This window comes from Erythrolamprus reginae, chromosome 1 (genome assembly GCF_031021105.1).
Source record: "Erythrolamprus reginae isolate rEryReg1 chromosome 1, rEryReg1.hap1, whole genome shotgun sequence".
In the NCBI taxonomy this organism is placed as follows: domain Eukaryota; kingdom Metazoa; phylum Chordata; class Lepidosauria; order Squamata; family Dipsadidae; genus Erythrolamprus; species Erythrolamprus reginae.
The window spans coordinates 72,173,980-72,201,134 of NC_091950.1; the positions used below are offsets into that span (position 1 = coordinate 72,173,980).

Here is a 27,155-nt window from a genome sequence, read left to right on the forward strand (position 1 = left end):
TTTTTCATATTCAAATCTGCTTTGGAAGATTGCAAGTGCCCTCATCACCTCGAGGCTCGACTACTGTAACGCTCTCTACATGGAGCTACCTTTGAAAAGTGTTCGGAAACTTCAGATCGTGCAGAATGCAGCTACAAGAGCAATCATGGGCTTCCCTAAGTATGCCCATATTACACCAACACTCCGCAATCTACATTGGTTGCCGATCAGTTTCAGGTCACAATTCAAATTGTTGGTTATGACCTATAAAGCCCTTCATGGCATCGGACCAGAATATTTCTGGGACTGCCTTCTGCCGCATGAATCCCAGCGACCAGTTAGGTCCCACAGAGTTGGGCTTCTCCAGATCCCGTCGACTAAACAATGTTGTTTGGCGGGACCCAGGGGAAGAGCGGCCCTGACCCTCTGGAACCAGCTCCCCCCAGAGATCAGAATTGCCCCCACCCTCCTCACCTTTCGTAAGCTCCTTAAAACCCACCTCTGTTGTCAGGCATGGGGGAATTGAGATATTCCTTTCCCCCTAGGCCTATACAATTTATGCATGGTATGTTTGTGTGTATGTTTGGTTTTTAATAAGGGTTTTTTAATTATTTTAAATATTAGATTTGTTCATATGCTGTTTTATTATTGTTGTTAGCTGCCCAGAGTCTATGAAGAGGGGCAGCATACAAATCTAATAAATAAATAAACGAACAAACAAACTAACCAACCAGCAGTCCTCAACCTTTCTCCCTTGGCAGCCTGGCCTGGTGTGGGGTAAGTGGCAGATGCACAAACACAATTGATAAGTGACAGGTGTATGCACCCTCCATTCACACATGTATCCTCCACTCGTGCACTTCTGCTCCCCAGCAAACCTTCACTCAGCCAGTGTTCATGGGCAAAGCTCCACTTGTGCTTGAGCACAAAGCGCCTTCGTCTCACAGGAACGGAACTTTGCACATTTGCCCATCACTTGCACAGCCCAGTTTTTAGCAGGCTGTGGCCCATTAGTGGCCCATGGGTTGGGGACCCCTGCTCTAAACTATACTTTGAGGGCATACAGTGGGAGCCATAATCTTTTTCCCCCTGTTGTTGTGGTCTTAACCAATCATTTTCTGAGTATACTATTTCACGTTTAGGTTTAGGAATTTAAGAAAGCTTGTAAAATCAACTGAAGAATTCATGTTGAGTCTTCTATGCTGCAAGGTTAGGGTGGCGATTTAAAATTTGAAAAGTCTGCATTTGTTGCTATATAAAAACTGCAAAGGTATGTTGGATTCTTGAAATACAAGAGTCGGGTATTATCCAAGTTAATTTCAGCAGAAATGAAACCTCACACATAAAATAAAGAACTTAATAAGTTTTGCTTAAGATATGACATACGTTAAAACAATAACTACTTTTAACATTTCATGGAGTTTTTATTGTATTTTTATTTGTTGTTTTTAACTGCTAAATGTCTTGCCGACTATGATGACTAATTGAGAATGTTCCCCACCACCCAAAAAAAGCTGACGGAGCAGTTTTAATGTAAGCAGTTTTAATTGCAACTTGAAGTCATTCCCAACACCTGGTGAAATCTTAATGGGAAATAACTGTAGATCCCCTTCCCACTCTGAACCTGCTTTTCTGGTATTTTAACTAATGAAGAGATCTGGAGATTGTAAGAGCTTTCATATGTTTATAAGTAAAGTTATTGCAAAGACTGACAGATCGGCTACAGCATGTCTACTGAAGCAGACATGTACTACACCTGAGATTGTATCTTTTTCTTTTGTGTACACAGAGAGCATATGCACAAAAGACAAATTCCTTGTGTGTGCAATTACACTTGGCCAATAAAGAATACTGTAAAAAAAGGATTCTAAAGAAAAGATTGGTGAAAGACAAAAATAGCCCAATACATTATACACTCAAGATGGATTTTGAAATCACCCCTATGCTTCTTTTAACATATTCTAAAGATTCAGAAACTTACGAATGAATATATACATGAATATAGCTTTGCAAATGTTACAACTTTTGTCACTTCAATTAGATTTCAATTATATTGTATTTATCTCTGCTTATTGGACTCACACTATACATTAAAAATAAAGTAAATGAAGCTAGTGCTCTACATTTATCCAGAAAATAAGATCACTGGGCCTATATCTTTTCACATATACAGAAGATCAGCATATAATTTTTGCTGTGTTTCCAAAAGTAGTAAAGGATCCTTTATTTAGTATGCTGTGCATAGTGAAATTTTGGAAGACTACACTCCGTTCTCAAAGGAATAAAAAGTTATAGGTTGAGTCATAGCATCATCGACATATAACCTTAATATCAAACAATAAGGGAACAAACCATTCCAAAACGTCACTTTATTTATTCAAGATGAAGAAGTAGATTAGATACAGAGCATTTTCATCCCATAATTCATAACCACCCATTTGTATTCACCAGACATTCTGCCTTGCAATAACAGAACGAGCAATTTTAAACAGAGTTAATCTCTCTCTGCTAGAGCGACAAGGTGCGTATCGATTTCTGCTTCTGTAAGAATCCTAGAAAGAGGGAAAAGCAATGGAAGTTTTTATTCTTCATCTCAAATAATAAAATTATCTATCTATCTATCTATCTATCTATCTATCTATCTATCTATCTATCTATCTATTTGTATAGCTACCATTTTAAAACTGAACTCTGGACAATCTCTGAATAAAACACAATATATAATCAATAAAAACAGAGATTTAGAACTTCTTGGGGCTTGTAAGAGAAAGGACGTGAAGCATGTCCACCAATCTGGTGGAATGAGCAAATACCTTAAAGGATTTTCAGCACAATTAAACCATCTGCAAATGAATTTTACAAAGGAAACATTACAAATGTGTCTATGTGAGTGATTTTTGAATTCCACATGATGGAATATCTGGGTTCAGGTTATGGTAGAGTCTATAGGCAAAGCACGTACTGTGTAAAATATGTACTGTGTAAACTACTAAGGTTGACTGTATGCTAACCTGTGCATAGTATCTCCAGCATTATGTTAAAAAAGAAATCATCTTTCTTGCCAATGCAATGCTGTGACATTAATTGCTGCTGTGCAATTTCCTTTGGATTCCAAAGGTCTATTAATAACTTTTCCTTGGCAGTTGTAGTGGCATACACCCAGATCAGACATATTTAACTAGATGTATTTAGATACCAAGTATTACATAATAAACTGACCACATACTAGTGCCAGGATATAGGTAACAGAGAGCACACCTATATACATATTTTAAAATAAAAATTATGACAGCCACAATCAACCTACCCAACATGGAAAAATAAATAAATTACCTGAATTTTGGATTATCAACTGTAACAACCCCTACTTCTATTTCAGATGGTTTGAAGTCAATGGACAAAACAGTAGAAAGACAGGTAATTGCGGTCTACAAGCAAAACATAAAACAAATTTGATCAGAAATATTTTTTAGTACAGGTTAATGCAAATCTGATTTTGACAGGCAAACTCCATTTTGGCTGAAACAACTGGTGTTTGTTGTGGTCCAGGTTTTTTTTGGGGGGGGGGGCGGAGGAGAGAGCTCGATAAAAATGGTGGAGGAGGAAGCGAGAGGAAGCACAGGAGTTACTTTGCCATCAGTTCAGGAACTCTTCGCTTTCTCGTGGCTTGGAAGTCTGTCAGGAAGGGAAGGGGAGGTGGCGGCTGGCTGGCCTGAAAACGTAGCCAGAACCGCACTGCTGTCTTCCTCCTTTGCCTAGCGGTGCTGCCGCCCAGTAGGAGGGAGCCTAAAACCTGAGTTGCTAGTCAGGCTCCCTCCTGAAGTGGGAATATATGCCGTCTAAGCCTACCATGGCCACCAAGGTAGAGACCACCCCTGCTGGCCTCCCACTCACTCACCCCAAGTTTTGGGAGCGCTGAATGAATTAGGTGCGTGCACTTGTGGAAGCAGCAGCAGCGGCAAAGATGGAAAATGAGCCGGGGTGGCACAGCAGGTAGAGTGCTGTACTGCAGGCCACTGAAGCTGACTTGTAGATCTGAAGGTCAGCGGTTCAAATCTCATCACCGGCTCAAGGTTGACTCAGCCTTCCATCCTTCCGAGGTGGGTAAAATGAGGACCCGGATTATGGGGGCAATAGCCTAGCTCTGTTAAAAAAGTGCTATTGCTAACATGTTGTAAGCCGCCCTGAGTCTAAGGAGAAAGGGCGGCATAAAAATTGAATGAATGAATGAATGAATGAATGAATGAATGAATGAATAAATAAATAAATAAATAGAAGATGATGGGGTGTGCAACGGAAGCCCGGGAAGATGGTGAGGTGCACTTGAGCTGGCCAGTAGCTCTTGCCCTTCGCCCTGCAACTGCTTTTCTGGGGGTGGCGAGGGTGCACAAGAGGAATGCACACCAGTTCAGGCACACAGGGCAGCATTTGTTGGCTGGGTGGCCACCTGCCCTTTGCTTTATCCCCGACTCGGCTGGTGGCAGGCATGGTGGGGATCAGGCAGGGGCACCTCCGCTATTTTTATCAAGCAAATTCTGAATGGTGCGCATGCGCAGTGAGTGGTTGTGAGCATGTTTGAGGGGCGTATTGCATTATGGGTACTGGCATGCTCACCCACTGCCATTTTTGGCATGCAACAAGGTTAGCCATCACTGGACTAGGTTGTTTTAATTTTTTTAAAATAGTCTAAGGAGGCAGACCTGATCTTATTGCTATCAACTAAAAAAAAAATTTATTTATCGTGACTTGCACCATCCTGTTAACACAATACCCCCAAAAAATATGCTCATTATAAAAATTGTAATAATAAAGTTAATATAAGACAGCAAATGGAATGACCACTCATTTGTCCTCATGGAATGACCGCTCATTCAGTAACCATTCAAACCTACAATGGCATTGAAAGAGCGATAGTTATAACCATTCCTCAGAATTCCCCACCATTGCAACATGCCTACTGTCATGTGACTGCAATTTGGGTGCTTGGCTCACAATCATGACATCACAGAGTCCCATAGTCAGTGTTTGTAACCTTCCCTTATGGCTTCCTAACAAGCAGTCAGTGAGGAAGCTGGTAGGAAGTTTTACTTCATGGTTGAGTGACCTCCTCGTTAACAACCCACGCGATTGTTGGGGCCAGAATTGGTGCTGCTAAATGGCACGGTCATGTGACATTGTGCTTTATGATTGCATTACTTGGTGATAGTAAATCCAGCCCCAATTGCCATTATTGGAAATCTCCAAGTGATTAATATTCAAATCATGTGACTATTAACTCAAAAAATCTGGTGCTGACTTCAGCTCAATCCACCTTCTGCCAAATTGCAATTTAAAGAAAACAAATAATATCATCAGACCAACAAGATAAAATCTCAGCAACATTCCATATGATTACATGGTGAAGATAAGTAATAAATGTAATGGTTTTGATTTGATAAATAAAACACCCAAAGAAGTCTGGAATGTAATTCATGCTTAATGATTGTTATGCCAACCACAACAAAGATGAACCAAACAACAACCCTGACATGTAAAAAGCAAAAGAAAAGGCAAAATTTATTAGGAGAAACAATTTCTTTCAATATGTTAGTTTCTACTGTACTGATGGCTTGAAATGAGGAAAAGTTAAGAAATCTTTTGTTAAAAGTGAAAGTGGATTTAAAAAGCTAGTCAACCATTCATTTTTTAAAAAAAATAATACATACTTTCACCCTGTCCTCCTTTGCTCACATTTTATTTTTAAACTTCCACTACAACTTTCTCAGCCTTCCCCTTCTCAACACATTAACTCTCCTTGAACCAGATCGGTCACTTTTATCATTCATTATCCATTCCTTCATTCATTCCTTCATCCAATCAATCCTTGTTTTACAACATACACTTAAGTAGTCCATTCCCACTTTATTTTTATGTTTCCACTACTGTGCCTGACTCTCAGTTTTAAATAACAGAACATATCAGACATTTTCACATTTTTTTGACAAGCATTGATTCTACACAATGAATGCTTACCCCACAATCTTTTTTCTAATATTTTTACAAATTTAGCTACCACTTTAATTTTTCATTTTTTAATGATCATTTCCTGAAAGAAAGGGAAGAGATTTCCAATGCTTTGCATACCAGCACAAGAAAAACATATGGAAGTGGCAGGCAACCTTCTGTCCAAATATCTTAAAATCTTGGGAAAATTCTTCACTGACTCACTCCTAGCACCAGCAAAACGGTAACTACCAGCTTCCACCTTAATAACAAACTAGCATATAAAGCCCCAAAGATCTATTAAACAATAATTTTATTGTTGTTGTTCGTCGTAAAGTCGTGTCTGACCCATTGCAACTCCATGGACAATGTTCCTCAAGGTCTTTCTGTTCTGTTCTGTTCTCTACCATCCCCCAGAGTCACACCGACTGCTTTAGAGACTCCATCCAGGTACCTCATTCTCTGCTGGACCATTTTGTCCTCAATCTTTACCAGCATTAGGCTCATCTTTAGTGAGTCCTTCCTTCTCACTGGGTGGCCAAAGCATGTGAGTTTCATCTTCAGGATTTGGCTCTCTAAAGAGCAGTCAGGGTTGATCTCCTCTAGGACTGACAGGTTTGATTGCCTTGCAGTCCGAGGGACTCACAGGAATCTTCTCTAGCACTATAGTTCAGAGGCCTCAATTCTTTGGCGCTCAGCCTTCCTTATGGTCCAACTTTCACAGCCATGCATTGCAACTGGGAAAACCAGAGCCTTGACTATATGCACTTTTGTTGGCAGGGTGATGTCTCTGCTTTTTAATATGCTGTCTAGATTTGCCATAGCTTTCCTCCCTAGGAGCAAGTGTCTTTTACTTTCTTGGCTGTGGTCCCCATCTGCGGTGATCTCGGAGCCCAGGAAAGTAAAATCTGTCACTACCTCTATTTCTTCCCCATCTATTTGCCAAAAACAACAACTTACTTCCCTATAATTCCCATCCAAAGTACCTTGGAGTAATATTGGACTAGATTCTGTGCTGTAAGGTATAACTAGAGCAGTGATTTTCAACCTTTTTTGAGCCGCAGCACATTTTTTACATTTACAAAACCGTGGGGCACATTGAATGGGGGCGGGGGGGGGGGGGCTAAAAAAGTTTGGACAAAAAAATTATCTCTCTTTCACTCTATTTCTCTCTCCATCCCTCTTTCTCTCTTCCTTCTTTCCTCCTTTTTGCTCTCTTTCTCTCTCCCTCTTTACCTCCCTCTATGTCTTTCTCCCACCTTCCCTCCCTCTCTTTCTCTCTCTCTCTTGCTTGCTTTCTTTCTCTCTCTTTCTCTCTCTTGCTTGCTTTCTCTCTTGCTTTCTTTCTCTCTCTTGTTTTCTTTCTCTCTTGCTTGCTTTCTCTCTCTTTTGCTCTTTCTTTCTCTCTTTCTCTTTCTTTCTCTCTCTCTTGTTTTCTTTCTTTCTCTGAGCTTCGCGGCATACCTGACCATGTCTTGCGGCACACTAGTGTGCCACGGCACACTGGTTGAAAAACACTGACCTAGTCCTAGAGAATACAGCAGCAAATATCAAAACTAGGAAGAACATGCTCCAGAAATTATGTGGAACTAAATGAGGTGCTTCAGCTGCCACCTTCAGGCCATCAGCACCAGGTGCCCCCTGTACTGCTTAACAGTTGTCATACTAGTTAAGTTAGATCCCAGACTCAGCGACACCAGGAGGATTATAAGCGGATGTATTAAAACCACTCCAACTTGCTGGCTTCCTGTTCTGAGCTATATAACACCGCAAACTTTTACAAACGTTAAGATGCACTAGTGAGTGAATACAGAAAAATTATGAACAACTTACTGCTACCATTGAATGCCAAACTTCCTCATTTATTAGCCGGAAGATTCAAATCCAGGAAACCCACACTGGCACTTGCGCATCTGCCCAAGAACTTTAACACTGATTCCCCTTGAAAAGCTAAATGGGTGGCTGAATGCCCAGACATAAGATGACATATAAATGACCCCACAAAAAAAGTGCCAGGCTTTGAACTACGACATCAGCAATGGACAATCCTGAATAGGATTCGCACCTCCAACAGCATCTGCTGGGAGCCTCTATATAAATGAGACGTAGTATCCTCCCCTTAGTGTGACTCTGGATCTCACATTGAACTGTAGATCACATCATGACCAGTTGTAAGCTGAGGTATATACTGGTCTAGTATCTGATTTTAATACAAAAATGCTGCGCTTAAATGATTAGATGGTCTAGTCATTGGTATCTGAACAAAGATCTTTGTAACATTTATATTTCATTGTGTTTTACCAATCTAGGTGAAATGTTAATATATATACAGTATTAGTCCATGACACTAAATAAATAAATCCAATGCTCCCTACGAGATTCCCATGAGAAAACTCAATGGGGAAGCTGGTAGGATGTTGGAAATTGTTCCTGCTGCTTTTTAGCCTGCCCTTGGCCATTCTCTCTGTTTAGGTAAAGTGAGGGGGATGGGGGGAGTTGAAGCACACTCTTTGCTAGTAATTGTGGACAGGCTGCCAAGCACCTGAATTTTGATCATATGACTGTGGGTCCACTGCAACAACCATAACGTATACATTCATTCGGTGCCACCGTAACTTAAAATGGCCACTGAATGAATGATCATTAAGTGAGGACTAAATGTATTCCATTATTAATTCATAGCTGATATTACTGTAATTGATTTAAAGGAAAGTTCTGCCAAGGAAGACAACAGAATTTATCGCAAGAAATAAGTGCTATTCATCTGCCTGTGAATTCAACTGAGTTCAATGATGCATAGTTCTAGCAATAGGCTATAGAAAGATGAAATGCCAGTTGGGATGCACTTCGTGTTTTTAGAATAGAAAATACTGATGAGAATAAATCACATAAGCAAATTTTACTCTAAGTATACCAGCTAGAAGACAACATCTTATATAGTGATATTGACCGGGGCAGATTACTGAGTCCATCGCTACCAGTACGCTGCACGTTCAGCTTTACTTCTGCTATGGGTGCACGCACACATCCCAGTGAAATTTTGCTCCTGCGCATGCGCAGAGAGCAAAATCTTACCAGGGGGCGCATGCATGTGAGATTTGAGTACATTTCCACCACCACCACCACCCACATGTGCAAAAGCAAAGAAATTGCCAAAATCTCACACCTGTGCATGTCTCCTCGGGAGATTTTGATTCCTGCGCATGCGCATAAGCAAAATCTTGCTGGGATGCACGCACGCAACCACAGAAGTGAAGTTGTGCGCACAGCTCAATTTTCACTACTAGTATGCCGTACCTTACTGGTAGCAACCCAATACTGATGCTGACCACACTGAAGGAAACAGGGCATGCATCACAAACCTTCCATTGAGATTGAAACCCATTAAGCCTAGACGTCCTATCCTATGGACTTACCTCCACTGTCTGTTCAAACGTCCAGTCCAATTTTTTCTTCACTTTCTTTTCAAGAAAGCTAGTTGATTCTGTTTGTTTCACCCCTGCAGCTGTGGCCTTAAACCCACAGTAATATCCGGCTGGATCACACTTGTATACCTGAGGATTGTTTTCTTCATCAATGCCAATCATAATCACGCCTTTAAGGAAATAATGATTTTGAATAATTTTATTTAAATATGTATGGCATATAAACACATAACAGTGTGATTCTGAACAGTTAACAGCAGCTACAAAACGTAAAATATGTAAACAAAGACAGCTTTCTTATTTTTTTTCAGAGAAGTAGGTTCTAATCAAGATTTTTTAATACACCCTTTATATAAAACACGTATGAATAGACTTCGGTTGTACAGCAATTCTTGCTGTTCCTAGTTTGAGATTGGAAGGAAGATTAGAAGCCTCACAACCAAAAATACTCGTGTAATATTCTTGATAATCAAGAACTTTGTTAGCAAATGCCAAGTTCCACCTTTTCCTGCCTTGCTCCCCTCCTTTCCTTCCTTAGAGAAAAACAGACTAGCATTGTTTCAGTTTCCTAATAATTCTGTTGGCAATGTTTGCATCTTCTTCAGTTTTCAGTAGTTTTATGGCCCAGTGAGAAGAACAATATCAATATTTTAAGTCTGGTTAATACTAAAAATTCATATAAAAGCATTATTTAAATTGATTTCTTTGTCAGACTGCAACATCCTGGTTAAGAGCACAACTATCCCACATGTTAAAGGGGCATCTAAAATATATTCTCTTTTTAAACATCTGCATTTACAAAATCCGGGATTGGGGGTTTTTTTGGGATTTGGAATAATGTAAATAAAAGTTTGGCAGAACAGACAGTAATGTCAGTTTGGTCTAGTGGTTAAGGCAACATGCTATGAATTTGGACATCATGAGCTCTAGTGTTACCTTGGGCCTGAAAGCCAGCTGAGTGATTGTTGTTGTAGGGAAAATAGGAAGAGGAAGGAGAATAAGATCTGTTTGCCATCCTGATTTGTTTATAAAAATAATAAATGTGGGATATAAATACCATAGTTTTCAGAGTAGACACACTGGAGTATAAGATGCACCTTAGTTTCTGGGGAGGAAAATGGGGGGGGAGAGGGGGGAATCTGCCTACAAGGTATAAATCTGGCTAGTGTCCTTAGTCTGGTCAGCTTCAGCACATTATTTTATCCCCTGGTTAGGACTTTTAAAAAAACCTTGGAGAGAGAGCAACAACGAAAGAGCTTGCAGGCTGGTAAAAACTGGGACAATTGTTAGCAACTAATTAGGGTTGGAAAGAAACTTATTGGGAGCAAGTACAGCAATGAAAAAAAAGCCTGCAAAGACTTGGAGCTGGAAAAACATTTTTCGGAGAAACAATGAAAGAGCCAGCAAGGTAAGAGCTGGGAAGAGCTTTAGCACCTCATAGGGCTGGGGGGAAAAGCTTCAAAAAAGCTACATTCAGATTATAAAACACACCCAAATTTTCAGCCCCTTTTAGGGGGGAAAAAGGTGTGTCATATACTCCAAAAAATACGATAAATAAAAATATTATACTTAGCCCTATTTCCATTTTAAAATAAATTCCTGGTATTAATGGAAATTTCCATAAATTTGAAGATTGCTTGACTTTACAGTTTCTTATAATTCAGTTGACAGAATTCTAATTCCTAGACTCCAATTCTCATTTTACATCTCTCTCTTCAAAGCAGAACACCACCCAGAGCTTAAGAATGGAATTTTAATAATCAAGAGACTTACCTAAGATTTCATTTCATGCTTTTCAATGTATCATTTAACAGCCATGACTAGAAAGCTATGTATCCCATAAAATATGCAGTGTTTTAAATAAATATTTATATGTAACTATTTAAATAAGCAAGTAATCTAACTAAATGTTGCATAATCAAGGACTTTAGAGAATACAGTGATCCCCCGTTTATTGCGTCCCCAACCATTGCGAACAGGGTACTTCGCTATTTTTCAACCCGGAAGTCAAAATACCATCTACGCATGCGTGCCGGGCACGCATGCGTAGATGGCAGCGGCTTCCCTGGGTCTTCCCCCTCTTGCTGGCGTCAGCGAGGAGTTTCCCCACTGCCCACGCAAACTCCTCGCTGCCGCTCGCCCCGCCCTTCGCCTGCCCACGCCGTTCGCTCCCCCCTCTTGCTGTCGGGAGGGCGAGAAGCCCTCCCCAGCACCCCGCTCGCCCGCCCCTTCGCCCCTGGCGGAGAAAATTCCAGCCCCCACCTGGTCCCGCCCGATCCTCCTCCCTGAGGCAGCTCGCCCTCCATGGCCGCTTCCTCCACCCTCTATTGCAAGCCCTCGCCACCGCAGCCAACGCGCGCTGCGATCTTCAAGCCCGGCTCCTTTCGGCCCAGCATCCCGGGCCAAGCAGCTGCCTTCCGTGACTGAGCCTGGCTGGCCCGGAAGATCGTAGCGCGCGTTGGCTGCACCGGCGGCGACATTGCTGCCGGCTTGGCTTCGCTCGCCGCTGCAGCCAACGGGCGCTACGATCTTCCGGGCCAGCCAGGCTCAGTCACGGAAGGCAGCTGCTTGGCCCGGGATGCTGGGCCGAAAGGAGCCGGGCTTGAAGATCGCAGCGCCGCGTTGGCTGCGGTGGCGAGGGCTTGCAATAGAGGGTGGAGGAAGCGGCCATGGGAGGGCGAGCTGCCTCAGGGAGGAGGATCGGGCGGGACCAGGTGGGGGCCAGATCGTAGCGCGCCGGACGGGGGTCTCCCGGGCTGCCCGATGCGACGGCCGCCCAGAGCGCTTGGCCAAGGGGGCTCCGCTCCTTCCTCTGCCAAACAGCTTCCCCCCTTTGCATCCCGGGCCAAGCGGGGTCGCCCGGTAGTTTCCGCGCAATTAGCTCCAGCCGATTAGGCTAACGAGGGGGACGCGCACAGACACGCACCGCGCAGGCAGGTAGCGAAGGAAGGAAGCGAGCGAGCCGGGGGCAGCCCCAGCCGGAGCTCCACTTCAGGTGCCGGCGGAAAAGCCCGGCAGCCAAGCCGGCGTCTTGCGATCGCCGCCTGCCCGCTTCGCCCGGCTCCTGCGGGTCACTTCGGGGGCTCTTCCTCCCTCGGGGCGCAAATAAAAAACCCCCAGCCCTGGAAGTTCGCCGCGTCTGTCAACGCTTCTCTTCCCCTTCCAAGCGCCCGATCGCAGCCTGGCAAAGCTTTCTACCAGAAGCCGGGTTGGGGGGTTCCCATGTCGGCGGGGATGTTTTAAAACACTCGCGCGACTTTCCAATGAGTCCCGAAGACAAACGCGTTGTCTTCGGGACTCATTGGAAAGTGGCGCGGGTGTTTTAAAACATCCCCGCCGACATGGGAGGCTCCCTAGCACACCCCCAAACCCGGGTTGGGGGTTCGGGGGGTGTGCTAGGGAGCCTCCCATGTCGGCGGGGATGTTTTAAAACACCCGCGCCACTTTCCAATGAGTCCCGAAGACAAACGCGTTGTCTTCGGGACTCATTGGAAAGTGGCGCGGGTGTTTTAAAACATCCCCGCCGACATGGGAGGCTCCCTAGCACACCCCCAAACCCGGGTTGGGGGTTCGGGGGTGTGCTAGGGAGCCTCCCATGTCGGCGGGGATGTTTTAAAACACCCGCGCGACTTTCCAATGAGTCCCGAAGACAAACGCGTTGTCTTCGGGACTCATTGGAAAGTGGCGCGGGTGTTTTAAAACATCCCCGCCGACATGGGAGGCTCGCTAGCACACCCCCGAACCCCCAACCTGGGTTAGGGGGGTGCTAGCGAGCCCCCCATCTCGGCGGGGACGTTTTAAAACACCCGCGCCGCCCCCAAGTAAAAACACCATCTGCACATGCGCAGAAGGTGTTTTTACTTCCGCAGCGCTACTTCGCGAAAACCCGCTCGTTGCGGGGGGTCCTGGAACGGAACCCTCGCAAAGAGCGGGGGATCACTGTACTGCATCTAGGCAAAATGATGGCTGATAAAACCGACTAGAAACACATCTATCATTAGTAGACTCAGCATCCTCAAAAGATTATGCATTTTTAACATTTTGTTTTACAAAAATAAAATCATTTTACTTTATCTTAGAGTAACCATGAACAGATACCATTTCCAATGCTGTCATCCAAATACAACTAAAATTCAATTAAAGGAACTCACTGCATTAAAATTTATATAGGTAAGCATTTTACAGCAAAATACATTAAAAAGGCAAGCCTGTTATTCTGAAGAACAGTAATCTTATTTGATGGATTAATTTTTTTTTTATTTGGGTAGTATAAACAGAGGTCTAACCCAAAAACAGTGGTATAATAAATTAAGTTTAATTGATGCATCCAGATCAATCAATGGAAACGTTTTAAAATGGAACAAGTCTATAAAGCTTTTGTGTGAAAATCTACTCTTTCCTTTCTTATGGTTGGGGTGCAGTAAACCAGGAGGCATATTCATTTGAGAGCAGCATTAATATTTGTCAAGTAAGCTTCTTTAGAAACTTGAACTGATGACATACATCACTGCAGTTATGAAACAAGCCAAGAGAAAGAAAATAAGATTGTGCAATTTTCGATTAATATGGCTGCTGAATTGCATGGGATAGGTTAGAACAGTGTTTCCCAACCCTGGCAACTTGAAGATATTTGGACTTCAACTCCCAGAATTCCCCAGCCAGCAAATGCTGGCTGGGGAATTCTGGGAGTTGAAGTCCAAATATCTTCAAGTTGCCAAGGTTGGGAAACACTGGGTTAGAAGAGTTATGGGGAACTTTTTCGGCCTCGGGTGCCAAAAGGAACTGTGCATGCACAATAGTGTGCAGGCGCATGCCCGCAATCATGATGCAATGCCCCCCACGCATGCGCACAACCCCCTTGTGCTGCCCCCCGAGCGCATGTGCACAGGCCTCACTAAAGCCTCCGGACTTCCGGTTGGCCCATTCGGCCATTTTTTGCCGACCCCATGGTTCAGGAAACCATCCTGAAGTCTGGAAATGGCGAAAAAAAGGCTGAAAATCAGCTGGCCAGCGCACACATGTGCCCTGAAGCTGACATAGCACAACATCTCATGTGCCCTCAGATATGGCTCCGTGCCACAGGTTTGCTATCACTTGGTTAGAAACATAGAAACATAGAAACTGACGGCAGAAAAAGACCTCAAGGTCCATCTAGTCTGCCCTCATACTATTTCCTGTATTTTATCTTACAATGGATATATGTTTGTCCCAGGCATGTTTAAATTCAGTTACTGTTCACTTTCCTATTAAAAACACTTCCCTCCTGAACCTTATTTAACCCTTTAACATATTGTACTTCCATGTTAGAAGTATGCAATCTGATATCTTCCAAAAGTTTTGACAAAAACATCTATAATCTCAAAGCATAGACCATACTAATTAAGCTGCGTAGAATAGGGAGAAAGAGGGAAGGCAGCTACCGTATTTTCCGGCGTATAAGACGACTGGGCGTATAAGACGACCCCCTAACTTTTCCAGTTAAAATATAGAATTTGAGATATACTCGCCGTATAAGACTACCCCTCTTCTGTACATCATAGACCTGACTGAGTCTAGGTCTATGATGTACTTGCATTGAGAAAAAAATCATTTCTGAACATGATAACACAATATTTTAATTACTAATGATGAAGATCTTATTGTTAAAATTATGAATGAATTATTTAGAGAGAGAGAGCCAAGTGGGAGCACTCTTCTGTCTATCTCTCCATATGTCTCTGTCTATCTGTCTTGTCTGCCTCTCATATTTCTCCTCACCACAATTAAGTTTATTATTATAACTCATCATAATTTGTCAACACAAAAAGGTGAACCTGGCTATTTTTCTTTCTCCTACCATCTATTCTGCAGGTATCTTTCAGTCTAACATGCAGCATGCTGACACCTATGTGAGAATCTATTATGGAATGAGAATCTGTATGTGATATCATGATATGGCAATCCAAACAGCCCATCCATTTTTTCCTCTTTCCGCACTTTCTGTCTTTATCCTCTTGCAATGTCACTTAAACAGATTTTAACTTGTCGGGTTTAATTAGTGACCCTGCCAATTTTCAGTACTGTGCAGTGTGCTATGATACAGAGCAGGGTGAATAATATGACCTCAGCTTTTAAAGTTATTTTAAAATGTTGCCTAAGAAATATGGAAAGAGGATTCTTTTTGGAGGAAAAGTACATTTTCAATGGTTAAACATAAGAACAAATACAAACAGGCAGAAATAAATGCATCCAGTTTAACATTCAATTTTGCAACCACTAATAATGTTGGTCAAGTAGGTACAAAAATACCTGGGGAAATGATCAAAGTCTGGGAAATGGGTCCCTTGTCAGTTAAAAGGAGTGCTGATTTACCACCTGCTAGAGCAGTGATTTTCAACCTTTTTTGAGCCGCAGCACATTTTTTACATTTACAAAATCCTGGGGCACACCACCAACCAAAATTACACAAATCTAATAAATAAATAAATACACACACACACACACACACACACACACACACACACACAAATAACCCCCTCATATATACAATCCCATGTAACATCCCCTTATAAATACAGTCAATCATCAATCATCCCTCCTCAAATTTATACCACTGTCTCATTTCTGGGTTATTCTCCTGTCTTTCCCCCTTTTCTCTCTCATGTTTCTCATTTCTCTCTCTTCCTCCCTTTTTCCCTCATTCCTTCTCCCTCTCACTTCTCCTCTTTTTCCATCCCTGTCTCTCTCCCCCCCTTACGTGTGTGTGTATACACACTCGAACCATTTCCAAAACCAGTTGAGGGCTGGGTTTTTTTTCTCTTTTATTCTTTTCAAACACAGGTGTGGGCTGGGGGGGGGGTGTTTCTTATTATTTGGGTGCTTTTTACCATATGCTTCAAGAATCACCTCTCTCCCTCTCTCTTGTTCTCTCTCTCTCTTGTTCTCTCTTATTTTCTTTCTGAGGCTCCTCCCACAACGGTGGCTACAGCGGCGCTGGCGATCCGGCCGCTAGCCGCTCCGAGCGCTGTGGGAACGCCCACCCCTCTCACAGTCCGGTCCCGGGATGACAGTAAAGGGGCTGCTTCCCATCCTCCTTCTCAGAAGGTTTCCTTCTGAGCAAGCTGGCAGGAGGATGGGAAGCAGCCCCTTTACTGTCAGCCCGGGACCGGACTGTGAGAGGGGTGGGCGTTCCCACACCGCTCGGAGCGGCTAGCGGCCGCATCGCCAGTGCCGTTGCAGCCATCGCTAATGTAAAGGGGCTGCTTCCCGGCGGCAGGAACTGCGGGGGGTAGCCGGCGTAACGAGCCCTTGCCACAGCTATCCGCCGCTTCTTTCTTCTCCGCCTCGCCTCCGCTATTCCCGCCGCCGCCTTTGCTCTCCCCGCCGGGCAAGAGGCAAAGGCGGCGGCGGGAGTAGCGGAGGCAAGGCGGAGAACAAAGAAGCGGCGGATAGCTGTGGCAAGGGCTCGTTACACCGGCTACCCCCCGCAGTTCCTGCCGCCGGGAGTGGCGCTCCACCCCAGCAAAGCCGGCAGCGGGAAGTGGCGTCGTCCAGCAATAGCAGCGCTTCGATGAAGCCGGCGAGGGAGCTCCGGAATCGGTTGGCGCTCGCCCGACGCCTTGTTTTTTTATTTCCCCCTTTGGTTTCTCTTCACAGGCGGGAGTTCGGGAGGCAAGGGAGCGCTCGAGGAGACAGCGTCTTGCGGCATCGCCTCCCGTTGGGTTTATGACGAAGGGACGCTCAGCAACTTCTTTTTCCTTTCGGCGCCATAGCCACCCGCAGTCCCCGGAGCCGGCGGGTTGAGGCAAAGGGCTGCGTTTCCCTTCCCTCCCTCCCTCCTGCCCCCGTCCTGAATGGAAGCCCCGCTCGGCGAAGCAGCCCGGGATCTCCGCCGCTTGCAAACCGGGCAGGCGGAGCGGACCCGCGCTCACTTTCGGCTCCGGGGACTGCGGATGGCTATGGCGCCGAAAGGAAAAAGAAGTTGCTGAGCGATGCCGCAAGACGCTGTCTCCTCGAGCGCTCCCTTGCCTCGGCACTCGAATCTGGCGTGGTGGAAAATCTTTGCCTGCCTCCAGATTTTCCACCACGCCAGATTCGAGTGCCGCCGCCTCAGGCGGCAGCGACAGCAGCAACAGCAGCGCTTTTTCCTTTCGGCGCCATAGCCACCCGCAGTCCCCGGAGCCGAAAGTGAGCGCGGGTCCGCTCCCCCCCCTCCTCCCGCCCGCGGCTGTGGAATGGGCGCAGTATCCGGCCTATAAGACGACCCCCCCACTTTGGAAAAGATTTTCAGGGGTTAAAAAGTCGTCTTATACGCCGGAAAATACGGTAATTGCCACCCTGTGTGTTCAATAGAATACTAGCATTTATCCTAATATTAAAACATGAATTTTATATAAGCCAAAATATTTTGTGGGTGGTCAGTTGTTGACGAGATTTCCTAGCTTCATTTGCACATCAGCTTCCAACAGTTAGTTATTACTTTCAGTTTGTATGTATACTTACAGCAACCAAGAGGTCTCATTTCAGCATTCTGTGTATAGACCTGAGAAATATCTGCAATTCGTTTACATAGCATATCCACTGGAATCTCATAACCGTATTTGTACTTCCAGTTAGCAGCCTCATAACGGGCTCGCTGCACTTGGGATCTACTGTCCGCTGTTGAAGAAATAAAAGATCCAAAGTCATTCTCATATGCCTTTTAACAGTATGAATGCAAGGGAAAAGTACTTAAATTGAAATAAAAAAGCTTTTTAAAATTCTTACATTCCTAAAATATACAGGTGACCTTCAACCATCTGTTTAATGACCAAAGTTACAACGGCATTGAAAAAGTGACTCTTTTCACACTTATGTCACAGTCACACGATCAAAATTCAGACATTTAACAATTGGGATGTACTTAAAACAGTTGCAGTGTCCCAGGATCAGTTTTTGCGATCTTCAGACAGCAAAGTCAATGGGGAAGCCAAATTCACTTAACAACTGTGTTACTAACTTAACCCAAAGAGGTCAGGGAAAGGGAGCAAGGATATGAAGAGATACAATGTTGGTTGGAGAAAGTGGGCAAAAGGCGTGGTATGGGTCAATACCATGTTTCCTCGAAAATAAGACATGTCCCCATAATAAGGCCAATTAGCCTTTTCAGCGCATGAGCTGAACACCACCATCCCCCAAAAAAGACCCTTCCAGCTACTTTCCAAGGAACATGCTGGGACCCACACTTTTTTATTTATTGGATTTTTATGCCACCCCTCTCCTTTTTGTGGCAGGCACTCTTTTGTCCAGGAGAGCAAGAGCAGGAGCGAGAGGTGGGTGTGCGCACACTCCGTGGGACTAGCTCGGCTCCTCTGGACGGCCTCTGGCAGCCCTTTGAAACACACTCATGCCTGCAAGGAGGCGGCAAGGCCGGTCAGGTACAGCGAGCCCACAAGCGCAGGGACTGAGCAGCAGATGGGTGCATCTAACCTGTCCCTGTCACCACCCCTACGGCTCTGCCTCCCGCCACCACCTCCCTTGCTGCCAGCTCGGGCCACTCATCCTCCACACCGCTCGCCCCGTGTCCTTCAGATGTGGGGGGGGGGGGGGGAGGCAAGCAAGGGCAATGTGTAGGAAACCCCTGCAGGAATAGTCACCCATTCCTTGGTGTTGTATCCACTCATCCTCCCCCACCTCCGGCTCTCAAGTGAAGCAGAAGAGGGAAAAAATTATTGCAGACTGCCTGAGGTAAAGCGCCTGCCTTTCCTTCTTCCTCCCATCACTCTCTCTCTCGTCAGGAACCTTTTGGTTGCACGCAAGAAATATTTCTCTCTTCCAAACCACCAGAAATGAGTCTTCATAAGACTCATCGCACCTGTGCAGCCCCTTGGAATGAAAGTGGAGAAAGATTTCTTGCGTTCGGCGTGCAGCCAAAAAGTTCCTTCTCCTAGTGCTGTGGCTTAAGTGCACTCTTCCTGTCGAAAGAGAGAGAGAGAGGGGTGAATTTGGAAGAAAGAAGGAAGCAGGCCTGGCTGTTTCTGCTGCTGAGCCCAGAGGTTTGGCTGTCAGCTCAGTTTCCTCAGGCAGCCTGTGAGTTTCTTCCCCCTCCCACTTTGCTCGAAAGCTGGAGGGGGGGAGGATTAGTGGACACAACACCGAGGAATGCGACAGAGCTATAAGTCCCAAGTAGGATGCTCATCTCACGGCCCACCCCACCCTACCCAATCTGCCACTCCCACGTTGCGCCCTACCACAAGACGCACATCCCACCTGACATTTGTAGCTCAATCACATTCCTCGGCGTCGTGTCCAGAAAGGCTTGATTGAAGTCATGAGAAGTTTTCTTTTACAATGGGCTTCTTTGGATACAACGCCGAGGAACATGACCGAACTACAAATGTCAGGTAGGACACGTGTCTTTTGGCCCAACACGGCCCACTTGACAGAAATGAATCTTTGTGAGACTTGTGATGCCACTGCCTTGTGGAGGAGGACTCTACAAGGCTTGTGCTGTTGCATGTACAAACAGCAGCAGGACCCCAGCTGTGCTATCCCAGATTAGTCCTACAGTTCATGCATGCAACAGCACAAGAAGCCTTGCAGAGTCCTACTCCACGAGGTGGTTGCAGTGGGCCAGCCATTTGGCCGGCGCTAAGAACAAGGAAGGAAGGCGGTGGTGATGAGACATTCAGCCTACACTCAGACTACTGCACCCCCAAATTAAGCTCCCCCCTCCCCCATAATAAGGCCAAGGCCATATTTCAGGGTTCAAAAAAATATAAGGCCCTGTCTTATTTTCAGGAAAACACGGTAATGATGAGACTGAGTGTACAAGAAGCAGTGTGGGTCAAGGAGAGTGCAAGAAAGTATGTGGTAGAAAAGAATCAGGGAGGATGCGAGGATGGACCTTGGAGGATGCATCAAAATATGTGGATGTGTTAGTGAAGCATCACAAGGCCAAGACGGGTACATGAGTGGATGTGGCATGAGCATGGGATGGCTCCAACATGAGGAATGGGCTGGGGAAGGTGCACAGGTAATCTTCCCTGCTGGCTTCCCCTTTGATTTTCTGGAGATGCTGTCAGGGAAGATTGCAAATGGAAAACATATTATGTGGGGCACTGATTACCAAGTGCTCAGATCACAATCATGTGATTGTGGGGTTGCTAGGGTGGCTGGAACTCTGAGGAATTCTGGGCACAGAAGCAAAAACCCACGCCAAAACAAGAGCGCACCTGATTCTGCTACCAGCACAGGTGCAGTAGCAGAATTACACAGGACTCCACTAGCACTCAGAGCCATGGGAGCGAGCACATATCACTGTACCACCTTAGCAGCTCACCTCTGCCTGTAGTCTAAGATATATCCCTCCAAATCTGAAATATTATTATTCTACCCTCTTCCCTTCCCAGGCACTTTAATAAGTATGGATGAAATTAAAAATTAGTACCATCATCTAACGCTATTTCTAAAAATGCATTCCATTGCCTTTAGACCATATTCTTGATTATGCAATACTAAAGAATTATTTAAAACAAAAATAAAGTGAGATACTTCACTTCTGTACAACCCATTTACTATCTGACTTGTCTTGCGTTTGTACCTGTCATTCCGGTCATTACACATCCAATATTTTCAGTTATTCTGAATAAGTGAGTCACCGTGTTCGAATCTAGTAGCTTGTCCTAAAGAATAAAACAAAACACAATTTTAAGAAATTTATCTTATCAGATTCTTTAACTTCTATCTCCCTCAGATAGTGAGATATACATCATTACCATGGAATAAAGTTTGTAGGGTGAGAACAGATGCATTTACTGAGTTGGCCTTCTCCGGGTCCCGTCAACTAAACAATGTCGTTTGGCGGGACCCAGGGGAAGAGCCTTCTCTGTGGCGGCCCCGACCCTTTGGAATCAACTCCCCCCAGATATCAGAGTTGCCCCCACCCTCCTAGCCTTTCGTAAGCTCCTTAAAACCCACCTCTGTCGTCAGGCATGGGGGAATTGACATGTTCCTTCCCCCTAGGCTTATAAAATTTGTGTATGGTATGCTAGTGTGTATGATTGGTTTTTAACTTGTGGTGTTCTTAAAATTAATTTAATATTGGATTTGTCTTGTATTGCTGTTGCTGTGAGCCGCCCCGAGTCTGCGGAGAGGGGCGGCATACAAATCTGATTAAACTAAACTAAACTACTTAGAAAAATTATTCTTAAAAATATTGTTGATTCCAGTGACACCATAATCATAATTTCATGTTATCATAACAATTGTCAATGTTATCTTTTGAACATTATGGAAAATGTATGACTCCCTAATACTCTTCCCTGACTTCAAAGTCCTGATCTTCCATCACTCTACAATATTCCAATACTCTTCATTAATAAGATCAAAGCACAGAAGAATTAAAAATCAAGAAACAACAAAGATACAAGTAAGCCATACATTTGGTCAAGGATTATCTATATAATCATATTACAGGTCTTGCTAAGAAATACTTACAGGTACTTTTTTCTGTGTGACAACAACTGCACAGTCCTTTCCACGAACAGCTACGGATGTCAGTCCACCCTGGTTTATGGCCTTAAATGCATATTCTAGTGATACATTGAACACAGATTTTACCAACAGTACTTGTAACAGTGACAGCATCAGATACAAACCTTCATTAAAAACAGATAGTTCACATCAACAACAATGTCTTAGAGCAGCAGCCTCAATCTTTTGGGTGCCAGGAACTGATTCTGAGAAGGTGTTTTCTTTCAGACTGGGAAGAGTGTGATTTTGCATATGGAGTTTCGCTCGCTTATTCAGCCTGATTCCTGCTTGCTTGCGTGGCCCGGAAGCCGGGAACCCCTGGCTTACACTAAGTGTTGTACCACTTAAAAGTGATGTTACTGTATTTTTTTATTTGAACTATTCATATAGTTATAATTGAGCTGTGGTGGCGCAGTGGTTAGAATGCAATATTGTAGGCTAATTCAGCTCACTGACAGGCGTTCGATCCTGACTGACTCAAGGTTGAGTCAGCCTTCCATCCTTCCAAGATTGGTAAAATGTGGAACCACATTTTATTAGTAAAGCACTACGAAGTGGTATGAAAGTCTAAGTGCTATTGCTATTTAGAATCTTCATATTCTGTATTCACAATGCTCTGTACTATCAAGTACTGAACTGAATCTCAAGCACAAGGACGACTCCTAGCATAATGTGAAAAATACTGCATGCAAAATACAGTAGAAATATAATCAGACCTACATAGCATTTTGGTACTCACAACATGCGGGATCAATAAATCATAATTGTCACAACACATTACAAAAGCATACACCTCTTCCAATGTATTCTGATTTTTTTTTTTTGCACTCTCACCACTGCATTCTCACCATAGTTCAAGATCATAAAATTACTTGCAAGTAAATAAACGGCTTAAAGGCTAATTCTTTAACCAGGCTTCAACTGGGTGGCCTTTGAATGTGCCAGAACATGCAGGTAATATTGCAGAAAGCTGGAATTATGTATCAGAGGATTTCAAACTTGGCAACTGGGCAAATCCTTCATGGACTGCACTGGCTTCCAATTGGTCTCTGGGCACAATGCAACATGTTGGTTATTATCTTTAAAGCCCTACATGGCTTAAAGCCAGACTATTCTCAAGACCACCTTCTACCACATAGCTCCCAGAGACCCAAAGGGGCCCACAGGGTTGGTCTTCTCCAGGTCCTCTCAGCTAAACAGTGTGGGCTGTCGGGCCTGGGGGGGAGGGCTTTCTCTGTGGTTGCTCCTTCTCTTTGGAACCGGCTACTTCCCGAGATCCTGACTGTCCCAACTCTACTGGACTTCCACAAAGCTGTAAAGACCTCGCACACCATCGGGATCCAACCAAGAAAGACATGCATGGGTTTTAGCTGTTTTAATTGTTAATTCTGGGTTTTAAATAGTTTTGCACTGTTTTTAGTGGATTTTATATTGCATTTTATGTGTACTTGGCTGTATGCAGCCCAGAGTTCTCTGGGAGTAGGGCAGCATATAAGTCCAAATAAATAAATAAACTTTAAGACTTGTGGACTTCAACTCCCAGAATACTCCAGCCAGCAGAGCAGAGCTGGCTGGAGTATTCTGGGAGTTTAAGTCCACAAGTCTTAAGGTTGCCAAGTTTGAAGACCTCAGATGTAAACCATAAGAACATAAGAAGAGCCGTGTTGAATTGGGCCAAAACCCATCGAGTCCAGCATTCTGTGTCACACAGTGGCCCACCAATTGTCCATTGGGATCTTGAGCAGAAAGAGAAGGCAAGACCCTCCCTTTCCCCTGACCCCCAACAAATGGTACTCAAGGGAATCCTACCTGCCTCAACTAACATAGGAGGCGGCACTTGGACATCCCTTTCAATAACCACCGATACACTTGGCATCCATGAATGTGTCTCATCCTGCCTTGAAGCTATCCAGGCTGACAGCTGTCACAACCTCTTCTGGAAGTGAATTCCCTAAATCATGGGTTGGCAAAGTTGGCTCTTCTATGACTTATGGACTTCAACTCCCAGAATTCCTAAGCTACCGTGTTTCCCCGATAGTAAGACCCCCCCCCCGATTGTAAGACATATGGGGGGTTTCAGGGGGGTCGGCTTATATAAGCCATACCCCGAAAGTAAGACATATGTCTTACTTTCGGGGAAACACGGTATAAACGGTATTGCGGGGGGGGGGGGCGATGACATTGCTTCCAAGCTCCCCGCGCGCCCCTCGCCTTCGCTCGCCGCGGCCTCTTCCACCGCCTCTTCCCCTGCCGAAGCTCAGCTGCAAGCGGCCAGCGAGGCCGCTTGCAGCTTCGCTCGCCTTCCAAGCTCCCCGCGCGCCTTCGCATTCTCCCCGCGCGCCTTCGCCTTCCAAGCTCCCCGCGCGCATTGCTTCCAAGCTCCCCGCGCGCCTTCGCATTATCCCCGCGCGCCTTCGCCTTCCAAGCTCCCCGCGCGCATTGCTTCCAAGCTCCCCGCGCGCCTTCGCTCGCCTTCGCTCGCCACCGCCTCTTCCCCTGCCGAAGCTCAGCTGCAAGCGGCCAGCGAGGCCGATCGGATCCGAGGCGAGCGGCCGGAGCTGTGCCCTCCTTCGCCCGCCTCCTTTCCGCTTGCCTCGGAGCCGAGCGGCCTCGCTGGCCGCTTGCAGCTGAGCCTCGGCAGCTCCCTTCGCTCGCCGCGGCGCCACCGCCTCTTCCCCTGCCGAGGCTCAGCTGCAAGCAGCTCCGAGGCGAGCGGAAAGGAGGCGGGCAAAGGAGGGCGCAGCTCCGGCCGCTCGCCTCGGATCCGATCGGCCTCGCTGGCCGCTTGCAGCTGAGCTTCGGCAGGGGAAGAGGCGGTGGCGAGCGAAGGCGAGCGAAGGCGCGCGGGGAGCTTGGAAGCAATGCGCGCGGGGAGCTTGGAAGGCGAAGGCGCGCGGGGAGAATGCGAAGGCGCGCGGGGAGCTTGGAAGCAATGCGCGCGGGGAGCTTGGAAGGCGAAGGCGCGCGGGGAGAATGCGAAGGCGCGCGGGGAGCTTGGAAGCAATGCGCGCGGGGAGCTTGGAAGGCGAAGGCGCGCGGGGAGATGTAAGACATACCCCCAAAGTAAGACACAGTGGGGCTTTTGGGGGTAAAAAGATAGTAAGACACTGCCTTACTATCGGGGAAACAGGGTAGCATGATTGGCTCAGGAATTCTGGGAATTGAAGTCCATAAGTCATAGAAGAGCCAACTTTGCCTACCCCTGCCATAAAGTCTATGGAGTCTACAGAGAGGGGCGGCATACAAATCTAATAAATAATAATAACCAAATGACCCTCTGAGTGAAGAAACGTTTCCCTTTATTTATCCTCACTTTCTTACCTTAATCCAGAGGTCTCCAAACTAAGTAACTTTAAGACTTGTGGACCTCAACTCCCAGAATTCTCCAACCAGCATAGCTGCCTGGAGAATTCTGGGAATTGAAGTCCACACACTTAAAGTTGCCTAGTTTGGGGACCCCTGCCTTAACCGCAGTACAATACATCTGAGAAGGTTCCCCTCCCAGCCTTAATCCCGATTTATACCACCAAGTTGAGAAGAAAAGGCCACAAAGCGGCAAACTGTCGCAAGGCGGGGATAAGTACAGTAATAACTTTTTAAGGCTCCCCTTCCCCCCCTCCTTCCCATCTAACTAGAGCTCGGGGTGCGTCCTTTTCTTTTCCCGGACAGTTTTTGTTTCGCTTTCGCTTTCAGGCAATGACAAAGGGTTCCCCCCCCCTCCCTGTCATCTTTTCAAGCCCACCTATTTATACGCCGAAAGAAATCCCCGAGCGCCTCGTTTTACAGCCGGTAGCCGAACGGTTTGCAAGCGCCCCCCGATTGCAACAGGGTCTTTTTGGGAACGGTATCTTGCTCCCCCCCGTTTCTCTACAGGGCGCCCCGCTTTCCTGGGAGGCAAAGAAGCCGAAAACGTCATTAATGTGCTTTTTTTCCCCCTTCCTCGCCTTTGCGAGAGGGAAAAGAAAAGCGGCGGTCCTGCATCGTGACGAGGCGGGTTTCTTGTTTTGGCCACTCACCTACTTGATATAGGCGCCCTTCGGGGGAAAAGATAGTAATATGCCGGTCGAAGCCGGCGCTGGAGCCTCGAGACATGGCCGCGCAGAAAATGCAAACCGAGCGGCAACAGCGGGGTAAACTGCCCGCAAACACAGCATGCGAAAAGGGCTCTACTTCCAGCGGCCGGGGAAGGGGGAGAGTGGAATGAGAGACTTAGTAATACTTCCGGGGCGACACGGTCATGCGCAGGCGCAATGAGGAGACGTTTTCCCCTCACAGGAATGGAGGAACTGGTTTTAGCTTTCCTATTCGTTTGTGCCTTAGTCACGGTTATGCGCAGGCGCAACGAGATTTTTCCCCTTCCCAGAAGCGGAGGAACTGGCACTTGGCTTTCCTATTCGCTTGTTTCCTTAGTCACGGTTTAAGCAATGCGCAGGCGCGGAAGCAACGAGAATCACGCCGTCCCTAACGAGAAAAATCGAACGCTTCTTGGCTGCCTCACATGCGCTTCAAGAGTTAGATGAGGTGCGCGGGGTGGTGTTCGAACGTGTGAATCGGATGTTTTCGGGACGGAACTTTTGGAGCAACGCGAGACTGTTTCGTTAACGGAATCACGTTAATCGAGCTGAGATGGTTGCCCACCATCTTTTTTTTAAAAATGTCTTGGCTGGTTTCAAAATAAAGCAGAGGATGTTGTAATAGGATGGCAAGCTAGGAGGAAATCCCAGAGCTACCTGTATAAACTAAGTCAGAGGTCTCCAACCTTGGTAACTTTAAGACTTGTGGACCAACTCCCAGAATTCCTCAGCCAGTTATACTTTGCTGGCTGAGGAATTCTGGGAGCTGAAGTCCACAAGTCTTAAAGATGCTAAGTGGAACCCCTGGACTAAGTAAAAGAAAGATAGTGAAAAAAACATTAACTGCTGTCAATCAGAGACCCGAGGGGGAAAAAGTGGACATCTGGTACTGTACTACTTTTCCAACTAACAGATTGATTAAAATCTGTAATCTTTCGTGAATTGCAGCAAATGAGTTGATCCATCTGTCTCTACAGGTAGTCCTCAACTTACAACCACAATTGAACCCAACCTTTGTCGCCAAAACACATAAGTGAATTTTGACCAATTTTATGACCTTTTCTTGCCAATGTTATTCAGTTAACAGGTTAAGTATTCCATAAGTATGGAAAATGGCCATTACTCACTTCTGTAACTTTGAACAGTCACTAAGTGAACTGTTGTTAAGTTGAGGGCTATTTTATCGATCGCTTTCGAAGTTGTC

At 45.5% G+C, this 27,155-nt stretch overlaps 1 protein-coding gene across 1 annotated transcript; it reads right to left on the reverse strand.

The window, feature by feature from the left end:
- Window positions 1-2,333: 2,333 nt before the first annotated feature.
- PSMA6 (proteasome 20S subunit alpha 6) lies at window positions 2,334-26,104 on the reverse strand. Its single transcript, XM_070755550.1, has 7 exons — window positions 25,895-26,104; window positions 21,843-21,937; window positions 20,947-21,028; window positions 17,868-18,023; window positions 9,378-9,556; window positions 3,313-3,407; window positions 2,334-2,531 (listed from the first exon to the last, which is right to left on the reverse strand). The coding sequence occupies exons 1-7, from the start codon at window positions 25,968-25,970 to the stop codon at window positions 2,474-2,476; spliced, it is 741 nt and encodes a 246-aa protein (XP_070611651.1). The 5' UTR covers window positions 25,971-26,104; the 3' UTR covers window positions 2,334-2,473.
- Between the last annotated feature and the right edge of the window lie 1,051 nt (window positions 26,105-27,155).